Raw genomic sequence first — 12,098 nt, forward strand, 5'->3', positions numbered from 1 at the left:
TTGCACCTGTACTTTGTTTCTTAAAAAAACTAGTACTTAGGATTTTTGGGGAGATCACAAATGATCATAGAATAAAGGAATCACACGAGAAGTTTGTTCTGAAAAGAACATGGTTCTTTGGTGTCGATATTGTAGGGGTATGTCAACACACACACACACAATCGTATCAGTTTTGGAAATAAAATTGGAACAACCATTTTGTTTATAGTAACTGAATTGTCTCAAATGTCAAAAGATAACAAACGAAGGAAATACAAAAGTCTAATTGTTCACTGCTGCATTGTCATTTGCATTTGCCTCGTTTATGTTAAATGCTCGTCCGCGCGCTGGATTTGCATTAACAAGTCTCGGGCAATTGTTCCGGTAGTGAGTAAGATCACCACAGTTATAGCACGATCCAGGTGGAAACTGTGCTCGAACAACAGCAGGATTTACAGCATTTTGGTTTTGGATAACATGACGACAGGTTTCGACCAAATGTCCCAATCGCCTACAGTGGGTACACTTGAGACACGGTGTTTGATTCACATGATGACGGTTGCATTTGTTGCACAAGGGTGCAGTACCAATATAGTTCTTCCTAGCACGAGGCTGTGCTGGCTGATTTGGTGCAACCTGATCATTCTGAGCGACCACTGCAAAGTTTTATGAAGCCTTACGCTTCTTCGACTTCTTAGAGGACTCGATCTGTTTATCCTTTGGTTTTTCTTGTGCCAACTTGTCAGAGGGTTTCAGATCGCCTTTTCGGAAAAGCTTACCCTTCCTGATTTGAGATTCAGTCAGGGTAGCAGATAGTTCAATGGCTTGTCTGACGGTAGTAGGGTTGCTACCAGTAACAACATCCTGAACTGGATCAGGAAGGCCATCGATGTATCTTTCAATTGCCTTATCCAAAGGCGTAACCATGGTAGGACATAACAGACTCAATTCCTCGTAACGATCAGTGTATGCTCGATGTTCACCGCTGTCTTGTTTGAGATCATCAAATTCCCGTTCCAAAGCCCTAAGCTCATGACGAGGACAGAATTCCTTCATCATTAGAGCCCGAAGCTCTTCCCAGGTTTGTGCCATTGCTACATCGGCACCTCGATCCCTCATTATGCCATTCCACCATGTGAGTGCTCTTTTCTGGAATACACTCGACGCAAACTCAACTTTTCGCTCGTTTGGGCATTGTACATGACGAAACGTGCTTTCGAGACTCTCGAACCACTGTAGGAGCCCCGTGGCCCCTTCAGACCCAGTAAATGTAAGTGGCTTAGCTGAGTTGAATGTCTTAAAGGTGCACTGAACATTGTTATTGTTATTGTTTGCCTGATTTATCTGGGCGATAAGGTTCGGGAGTACAGCAGCGAATTGCTGAGCGATTAAGGCTGCCAAAGCGGCATCCTGAGCTTGATCACGTCGAGGAGGCATATTCTAAAAGAGCAAAGAAACACGAGGGAAAAACAAGTAAGATGTCATTGGATATTCAAAACTGGATGTTAAGAATATCGACAAGGCATAAGGATTGTGACCATTTGTTCGTTACTTAAAACAAACAAACGACACTGTGACAAATCAAAGTAAATGGGTCAATATAATGTATTACTGAAGACATGCTCGCCTATAAGTGAACACCCACCCCAAGAGTTCCCAGGTAAGAGTGACTGGTCCGATACTGCGGATTTGTACGAACACTCTAGCCTTAGACAGAAAACTCAGGGTACAGGCATTCACCCTTCCAGTTTGCACGTGTTCACATTATTTAGACCCAAACTTTGACGATATTTTAAAAACACCAAAGGCTCAAAAGCCTAAAAACAAATCATCTAAGGATAGATGACTTCTTGTGATGTTTTGAAAAATTTTGACTCGAGAGAACGAATTGTGTATTGTTTTTTGTTAATCACCTATGGATAGGTGAAGTGTATTGTTTTAAGACTAAACACAAGATAATTTGTGTTAGGGTCCTAGGAAGGTTATAGTCTAGGTCAAAGCATTACTAATAACCTAATTCCCTATAACCATTGGCTCTGATACCAACTTTTCTGTCACACCCCGACCACGTAAAACAACAAATCGTGGCGGAAACGTCGGGGAGTGTTGTAACAGAATCATTGTTTCACAACCATGGATCAAATAGTTTTGTTTTATTGAATTATTGAACTCATTGTTTTTGTACAATTCAGATAAATATAAATAATTGTTTCTCAGTTTTATAGTCACTAAGGCACGAGTCCATCCTATGTGTAGCATGCATCAACAATCATCACATAGCAGTACCTGAAACATATATGAAAATAGGTACGTCAGCATAAAAATGCCTGTGAGTAGCATAAGATTTTGTGTATTAGATTCATGGCTTTGGATAATGTGAGAAAAGGTTTTATGTTTTCAAAATAGCCATGAATCTAATGTAAAAGTTTTGTTTCTGAAAACGTGTCGTTTTGGAAAAAAGTTTATAGTATAGACAAAAATATACTTTGGTTTTGAAAAGCTTGTATAAATAGTATAACAAAGTATACTTTAGTTTTGAAATGGTTAAATGGATAGTATATCGAAATATACTTTAGTAATTAAAATAATAGTTTTGGTAGTATATCTCAAATATACTTTGGTTTAAGGATAAAAGTGTTGGTAGTATATCAAATTATACTTCGGTTTGAAAATAGCATATCAAATATGCTTTGGTTTAAAAATAGCATATCAGTTATGCTTTGGTAGTATATCAAATTATACTTTAGTTTATGAAATAACAAAGTAGGTAGTATATCAAACTATACTTTGGTAAACAGTAGCATATCAAACTATGTTTTGGATAGTATATCAAAATATACTTTAGTTTAAAATAACAAAGTAGTATGTTAAAACATATGTTGGATTTTGTACTTAGTATATCAAAATATACTTTGGTATATCACATTTGAGAGCACATCAAACTGTACTTTTGTAGTATATCAACATATACAAAGAAAGTGTGATTTGGTATTCAATCAAGCCTTAGTGTATCAAACTACACTTTGGAGACTATAGAAATACCACGAAGGCAATTTCTATTTGGTTAAAATTTGGTTTCTGACATTCCATACAACAGGAATGGGGTGTCTAGTCCTATAGCGCTATATCATACTACCAATCGGCTGGGTGAATGTATAAAAATGGTACAATCCAACAATTTGTTTATTAAGTTTTGGAAAATCAGTGTTTAAACCATAGGTAATTGTTTAATTTGTCAAAAGAATATGTATTAAGCATGTGTAATCATATAGTTTAAAATCAGGAAAATAACAGATAGGCATATATGTTTCACCCCAAAACAATTGAAAACAGTAAAAGAGGGGACTATGTACTCACTTGAGATTGCAAGTATCCTTGATTAAGTGTCCTAACCAAGCTCGGGAAATCAAGGAATCAAGTGGCACCTAGTACGGATCACTATGTTAAACAATCGGATCCTAAATCGGGAGATAGGATAGAATGAAGTTCTATAAATCAAATGAGTATTGCAACTCATATGGCATGATTTAATAGAGCTAACATTCTGATTTGGAAGTCTACCTAAGTGCTTTTGACCCGTTTCGACCCATTATGGTAGTATAAGCCACTATAATGCGTCGTTTGCGTAAAACTAGGTTCGGATGGTTAACTATGTGCTATGTCAAGTCTTACATGCCCAATTATCCCTAAACATGTTACTAATTCAGATTATATGTCAAAAATATGTTCACATAGTCAAAATACGGATTTTAGCTTCAAAAGGGCATTTTGGTCATTTCCTATGGGCATACAAGCTAACTAGCATACGACTAACCAATCCTATGTGATCATAAGGTATAACCTCAGTGGTTATTCCCTATGCAACTATGATCACTAACTAAGCTTGGTCGGATCTTAAAGATCGACCAAATGGGTCGGGTTCGAAAGGCTAAGCGGTTGTTTAGACCGCTTACCTTTCGACCCTAAACAAGCACTAATCTAATAGTGTCGAGTTAAACATGTCAAAACATGTCTAACCTACTGATTTGGTATCAAAACAAAACGTTTTGATACCCTAAAGTAGTTCCGTTGCAAAATGCGTGCTAAAACGCATTTTGACCGAAACTTTGACTCGACACTACAACTAGTTAACGTGGTAATCAGCGGCTATAATCACGAAGGATTATAACTATCGTGATTACAATCACGTTTCAAAGTTCAATTGAACTTTGACTTGACCAATTGATGGTCAAAACCGAAAGTCAAACTGTTGGCCAAACGTTTGACTTTCTGCATTACATAAGGAAAAAGCCATAAAAAGAATGAAAGAAGCTCACTAAGGGTCCTTGCTATCTTTTCAACAAGAAGACAAAGTCCCAATTCAGCTTAGGAGAGCTCCAAAGCAGATGTGAAGGAGAGAAAGAAGGAATGGGCAATGAACAAGTGAATGGAGTGGCCTATTTATACTTGTTGGTGATCAACAAGATCATGACAAGTGGTTTGTTTAGCCATTAAGCAACGAATCATAACCATACAAGTGTTAGGGACAGCTGGTATTACTTGGAGAGGTGCTAACTTGGTCACCACACAAAGGAATTGCAAGAAAGGTCCCTGAATTATCAAACTGATGCTGAAGACAATGTTTCTGCCCAGATGTGATGGTCGCGTAGCGCGACCATAAAGCCTTATGGTCGTCGCGCACGCGACGGTGTAGGCTGAACTTTCAAAGTTTGGCAGAAATGGTCCCTGCACGTTTTTAAAGCCTTTTTTGATGCGTTTAAACCCCATTAACCTCATTTTAAGGCTCTAAAATGAAGTTAAAGTATAGGGGACTCAAAACATGCTCGAAAACATCTCGGATGTCGGTTCGTTTGGTCGTACGATCGCGTTGTTCGGTTAATTACGACGGAACTCAAACGGATGCGAAAACGAACCAAATTAAGCGACGAATGGAATTTTTTTGCATGCCTATCACTAAAATAAAAATATTTTAGTGTGTACAAAAATTTTGGATGTCCAGATGTGGTCAGAACGTAAGACATGCGCGAAAATACAAACTTACGCCGTTTTTGACACTTTTAGTCCTTGTAAGATCATATAAGCATGTTTTCGCACACCGAACCTATCAAAGCTTATTTCTAAGCCATGTTTAGGTTATATATGGTATGTTTAACTTATGATCAAATTCCGGACTGTTCGTTACCTTACGAATCGGTATAGTTTCGCAGTTTGACGCAAATAGTCCCTGCGATCGAATAAACTTGTTTTTGCCATCCCAAACCTTCCAAAACTTATTTCTAAGTTATGTAAAGGTCATTTAAGGTATGTTAAGCCTATTTCACTATTCCGGTGTGTTTGTCGCGCTAAACTGATTACGTTTACGCACCAGTGCGCATATAACTTTCCAGAAAGCGATTTAAAGCTCGGAATTGAACAAGAATTGATATGTGCAAAGGATACACATATTTATATAAATCCTAGGTATGAAATACAATGTTTCATAGGTTTGGCATTTGTTTGGTGTTCGTGGTGACACAGGTGTCACATGATAGCCCTTCCACCACGCGTTGTATAGCGTGGAATACCACCGCCACCGGTGATAATCACGCCTCGAACCTAAAACGTGTTGAAAGTTTCACGCGTGAAGAAGTTGTGCAATTCAGTTTTGTTTTTTTTCTTTAATCATGAATCATGTAATTGGTAGATAGATTAAAAAGTTAAAAAAAACTTACAAGGATCGAAGGAGAATGAGCTGAATCATGTAACAGCGGCTGATGGAGGAAGAAGGAGCCGAACCCTAAAATCCACTTAAAATAAATATTAATGAACTGAGCTGGACTAATAAAAATGTTTGATAAAAAAGTAAAATAAAAATAAAAACACATAATTCAAAGCAAACTAGTGATGTTTAGTTTTTTAATTTGCAATGTCTATTTTTTTTAAGTTTGTAATTTAGGATTTATTTAATTTATAATTTAAAAATAAAAAACCATGAATGACATCTCTCTTTTTTAAAGCCGAATGACATCTAGTTTGTTGATAACAAAGTTATGAACATGACAAACACTAGAGTACAACATTTTGAAATTCACAATATTCATAATCTGTGGGAGTTTTCTTGTGGTGGAGTTAAAATATATTTGACAATTCTTAGGGCTAAGGGGCGGTCACGTTATACAAAAGTATAACGCGTGATACTAGTTTTCAACGCGTGGATGTCGACCGCCGCCATAACGAAAACGCGTTATATCATCACGGTTTGATGATTCCGTGATATTTTCAACGGCGTGATGATGTTTAATTGTGAGGGTAATTGTTAGTTGGGGGGAAATTGTTGGGTGTGGTGGTGAGTGATGACCACCCTCACTAAAAAGGTTGTGAGTGATGGAAAAATGGTTCATGACATGGCGGAACTTGATTGGTGCTTGTGAGTGATAAATTCTATCACTAGTGAACCACCCCCCTCCCCATAGTTGTTTCGCTGGCTTGTAGAGTTTTTGGGAATATTATTTTTCAATGCAAAACCTTAGAAACGTCCCAAAATACATAGATGGGGAAATGCAACAAGTAAAACGTTGATGACAAATATATATTGAACTAGCATTTGCGCCAGTGCGATCCAACACCTTTGGGTTCAAAATCATGTAGTAGTAACAAGAACAAGAAACAGTAAGAGAGGGTCCCCAAAATGTCACAATCGATAGTATGCAAGGGCAAAGTACGAGTCAAAGAATGATAAAAGGATAATCGAGTGGACTTGGATTTAGGACAAGTGTTGCAATTTGTTTTAAGAAATTAATTAAGGGTAACATGAAAGAACAAAATATGAGAGAATACAAAGTTTTTGGTTAAGCCGGGAACACAGAGTATTTGTTTGAATGTGAGAGTGTCATGTGATAAAGAAATGAACATCTAACAGGTACGAGAGATAGTTAGCCTCATACCATTGTCGAGCATTGATTTTTTGGAACCAAGATACGGGTTCTATCATGAACCATGAAAATATCCAACCTCATATGTTTATACAATTATAGTATCAATTTAGTCTGTTAAAATATTTTAATCAACAAATCAAGCCGAAAAAATATATAATTAGCTACCCAAACGAACCAATATAAAACATATTCTATAACATTTTGACAAAGAATAAACATATTACTATTCTATGACGTTTTTTCTTTCTCAGATCTTTGAGAGTTTCTTCTTGTCTATTTAGATGCCAACGTCTGGACCCAAAAAAATTGTAACTTTACCAAGGAATGAGACAACTTATTGGCAACCCTTAATTTGTGGAGATAATACCTACTTTTGGACTAGTAGCTACCACATGGCACCACTCTCCTCTCTCTGGCCGATCTCTTTCCTCGTTTCCATCATCATCATTTTGTTGTTGTATTCCTGTGGGTGGATTCCACAACGTTCCATCATTCTGTCATTTTTTATGATCACAAGAAAGAACCATCCTTGCAATTTTATTTAGCATGTTCTCTGGGTACATCAAAGGGTTGTCATATTAGACATTTACACCTTTCATTACACTTCTTTGTTTCTAGCTGATCCATCCCTAGATGATAAGGATATTTCATCTTCTACTTGATCTCCTTTCACATTTTATGAGGAGACTTACTCTCTATTGTTTCGAGCGTCTGACAGTGGCCACGTTCATAGATATAATATGTTAGTGATCAGGTGAAATTAGTATCACAAGTGATCAATTTCTACAATTATAGCGTCAAATAAAGATAGAAAGTCATTTTTGTAAATATCATTCATAAGTAGTCTAGTTGCTGTGTTGCTTGTTTTGGTCTTTTGGGAGTTGTCATCACTGATCAGTAGTGTCTCTAGATGAAGAAAGAAATTAGACATATACATCTGAAAACATTAGCCGTTTATTTTCTGATACTTGTATGTGGCATAGGGCTTGGGGCTACATTAATCTTTTGCCTTTATAGTATACCCTTAAACTCAAAACCGAAGCAATTCTTCTCACTCGAAGTACCGTCTAACAATTTTATAGAACAACCACGACTCTATCCTATCAATCCGGAAGTGACAAAGAAGAAAGAGAGCACCACCTCCCACACAAACATTGTGGCCACTAATACAAGCAGCAAGAGTGTTAAAGAAGAACCAAAAGTTGTATCGGAAACACCACGACCAGCTGCATCAAGCGCGTTTTTACACAGCATGACAGACGAAGAGTTGTTTTGGAGAGCGTCAATGGTCCCTAGAATACATAAGCCTCCATTCAAGAAGATACCAAAGGTTGCTTTCATGTTCTTAGTAAGAGGAAGGTTACCATTGTCTCCCCTTTGGGAAAGGTTTTTTAGAGGTTATAAAGGATTTTACTCTATATATGTGCATACCCAACCATACTTTATTGGTGAAGTGGCTCCAGAACCTATGTTTCAAGGTAGAAGAATTCCAAGTGAGGTATGTTCATCCTGGATTTAACCTTTCTTTTATTTGACTTGTCTTTTTCTTGGTTATTCATACATTTATATCCTAACAAAAGTGCTCTAAGAAGAGCAAACTAATTATTAAAATTACTTCCACCAATCTATGCATCAAGTTACATAAGTAATGCAACACTTTATATTATAATTTGTAAGAGAAAATGATTCTTCTATTTGTTTATTTTGTTTCAGGTTAGTAATTTTCAAACTACATATGCAAAAGTTGCATTTCTAATGTTACAATCATTTTAGTACTTAATAGTACAGATTTCAATTACCGATGGGAAATTAGATGCTTTCTATTAAAATTGTTTTAATGTGCCACACACACAAACACTAAAGAAGCCTACATCTACATATCTTTTGTTACTAAAGTACGGTGTATAATATACGATGCAGGTTGTTACGTGGGGAGAAATAAGTATGGTAGAAGCCGAACGGCGCCTTCTAGCAAGTGCATTACTCGATTTCTCAAATGAAAGATTTGTCCTTCTTTCTGAGGCATGCATTCCTCTTTACAACTTCTCAACCATTTACGCTTATCTCATCAACTCCAGAAAGACTTTTGTTGAGTGCTATGACCAAGAAGGCCCAGTCGGGCGTGGACGATATGACCATAACATGGAACCTGTTGTAACACTACAACAATGGCGAAAAGGGTCCCAGTGGTTTGAAGTGGACCGTCACCTAGCCCTAGAGGTCATCTGCGACAAGAAATATTACCCATTGTTTCGAGACTATTGCAAGCCTGCTTGTTATTCAGATGAACATTACATCCCGACGTTGTTGAATATCGAATACCCGCTCGTAAATTCAGATCGAACGTTGACCTATGTTGACTGGTCTAGAGGTGGACCTCATCCGTACAAGTTTGGAAAGTGGGAGGTCACAGCTGATTTATTGAAACGAATGCAGAATGGAACCGAGTGTATGTACAATGGAGAACCCACAAGGGTGTGCTTCTTGTTTGCTAGGAAGTTTATACCAAGTTCTTTGTTTAGGTTATTAGAGCTTGCTCCTGAGGTAATGCATTTTTGAAGTTAACATGTAAAACCTTATATTTCAACCAAGCGACATGTGTTTACTTTTACTTTGTTTTTGTGGGTATATGTTTTGAAACAAGAAAGCCGATCACTATGCCTTGAAACAAGAAATCCGATCATATATATATAATTTTATATATTTGCTCGTCTTTTTACTAATTTTGAATCTTCTATAAACTGTATTTGATATCAGATATAAAGGTTGAAATGTGAATTTTTTTTTGAAAGAGAACTGAATATGTTGCCCGGAATGATCTTTGATCTCTAGATCGCAAATGATAAACTAAACTTTCATAACTTGAATTTGAATACAATGAGTATGAAACAATGGAATTAATGTGAATGAATGATTGAATTCTACAAATGAAATCTAAGCCCTATTTATAGTTTCTAATGGATGCGAGTGAATAGACGCGTCCTTTCACGAACGGGTGTGTCTTTTGAATCTTGTGGATGAGAATGAACTTGAAAGGTTGTGTCTTCTTGTCCAAGAGTCGCATCTCTTCATTGTTGATCACAGCCATCGATCGAATAGGTGTATCTTCAAGGAGACATGTTGATTTGGGGTGGAAGTTACCAACTTCCAGATTGTCATCTTTAGTCCCTGAAGTTTATAACCGCCATCTAACTAACTTTAAACTAATAACTACTTAACCCTTGTACTTGAGGATGTGTATGATTAGTATTTCATTCACCCCCTAATCATGAGCATCCTTGAGTTGTTGTAGTCTTGAACTCCGAGCAGTTCTCGCATTGTAGCAAACTTGACTCTTGTTAGTGCCTTTGTTAGTATGTCTGCCCGTTGTAGTTCTCCACTTATGTGTTCCACATTGATGTGTTCGTTCTCCACGCATTCTCTTATGAAATGATAGCGTGTATCAATGTGCTTGCTTCTTCCATGAAAGACTGGATTTCTCATGAGTGCTATTGCAAAAATATTATCCACGATTAGTGTTATCTTCTCTTCCTTCCAGCCTGTAACTTCACTTAGTAATCTTGTAAGCCATAGTGCTTGGCATGCTGCTTCAGTGGCTGCCATGAATTTTGATTCACATGATGATAATGCCACTATCTGTTGCTTCTGTGTGCACCAGGTTATAGGTGATTCTCCAAAGTAGAATACTAGACCAGGTTGTTTGTATTAACACCATAACTGCTATCACTATAACCTGTGATCTTACATCTTCCTTGCTTGTTGTAGATGATTCCATGCTCTTTAGTTCCTTTGATATAACGTAATACTTGCTTCACTGCTTTCAAGTGATGCTCCTTTGGTTCTTGCATGAATCTACTAAGCAGACTGACTGAGTAACATAGATCTGGCCTTGTATGCAATAAGTACCTGAGAGAACCTATCAGGCTCCTATAATGTGTTGTATCTACTCTATCTCCTTCTTCAGTTTTTTGTTAACCGTGTTCCTGGATTCATAGGAATCTTTGTGCCGTTGCAGGTTAACATATCAGCGTCTTTGAGTATCTTGTTAATATAGCCTGTCTGTTTGATGGCTATCTCACCCCCTGCTTGGATAACTTCTATTCCCAGATAGTATGCTAGCAATCCTAGATCGCTAATTTCAAACTTGTTTTCCATTTGAGATTTGAAAACATCTATCTCCTTCCTTGATGTTCCAGTGACTATCAAATCATCAACATAGACTCTGACTATCAGTGTAGAAGTCTTACACGTCCTTGTATAGATTGCTTGCTCTAAAGTACACTTCTTGAAGTTTAGTGACTTTAGGGTTTGATCTAACTTCGGATTCCAGGCACGTTGTGCTTGTCTCAATCCATACAGAGCTTTTGATAGTTTGTAGACTTTTCCTTCATCTCGTGGCTTTAAAAAACCTTCTGGTTGTGAGACATAGACCTCCTCCTTGAGTTCTCCATGTAAGAATGCAGACTTCACGTGTAAGTGATGAACTTCCCAACCTTGATATGCTACTAAAGCGAACATTAGTCGAACTGTCTCTATGCGTGCTACTGGTTCAAAGACTTCATCAAAGTCTATCCCATGTTGCTGAACACATCCTTTTGCTACCAGCCTTGCTTTGTGTCTGACAACGTTTTCGTTTGCATCTTTCTTAGTCTTGAATACCCACTTTAAACCTATTGCCTTGTGATCTCTTGGCAAATCTGTCAAACTCCAAGTGTTATTCTTGTTTATCGAGTCTAACTCAACCTTCATTGCTTTAATCCATTTTCTGTCATTAGATGCTTCCTTGTAATTCCTTGATTCTTCTTCAGCAAGTAGTAATTCTTGTGGATCTACTTGAATTTCCTCTATCTCTTCGTATAGTTCTTAGAGACTTCTCAGTTTTACTGGAGTGTCACTAATACTCCCCGTTGTAATTTCAGACGTAGATGGACCTCTACTTGATAATCTGCTTGAACTTTCTGATGATTTCTGATTGTACGAATGTGCTGGCAGGGTTACATAGGAGTCTGGTTCTTCTGTCTGATCTACTCCTGAATCTTCATGATGTGACCCACTACTATCAAGACTACTTGGTGTATTTTCTTCTAACTCCGGTGGGTTGTCATCTTCTTGAATGACAAAGTTTGTCTATTCGGGATTCCCTGAATCTATCGTTTCCATATAACTATTCCAGTTCCATGGTTGACCTTCCATGAACATTACTTT

At 37.4% G+C, this 12,098-nt stretch overlaps 1 protein-coding gene across 1 annotated transcript; it reads left to right on the top strand.

Annotated features, from left to right (window-relative positions):
• Positions 1–7,350: 7,350 nt before the first annotated feature.
• LOC110922344 (glycosyltransferase BC10) lies at positions 7,351–9,521 on the top strand. The gene is made up of 2 exons (XM_022166662.2): positions 7,351–8,391; positions 8,814–9,521. The coding sequence occupies exons 1-2, from the start codon at positions 7,804–7,806 to the stop codon at positions 9,450–9,452; spliced, it is 1,227 nt and encodes a 408-aa protein (XP_022022354.1). The 5' UTR covers positions 7,351–7,803; the 3' UTR covers positions 9,453–9,521.
• Positions 9,522–12,098: the final 2,577 nt, after the last annotated feature.

This window comes from Helianthus annuus, chromosome 17 (genome assembly GCF_002127325.2).
Source record: "Helianthus annuus cultivar XRQ/B chromosome 17, HanXRQr2.0-SUNRISE, whole genome shotgun sequence".
Classification (NCBI taxonomy): Eukaryota; Viridiplantae; Streptophyta; class Magnoliopsida; order Asterales; family Asteraceae; genus Helianthus; species Helianthus annuus.

Bases quoted from the DNA above. Each gene is read 5' to 3' on its own strand.
- LOC110922344 (XM_022166662.2), top strand. From the start codon at position 7,804: ATGAAGAAAGAAATTAGACATATACATCTGAAAACATTAGCCGTTTAT. The intron at 8,392-8,813 runs GTATGTTCATCC...TATACGATGCAG, and splicing joins GTAGAAGAATTCCAAGTGAG to GTTGTTACGTGGGGAGAAAT.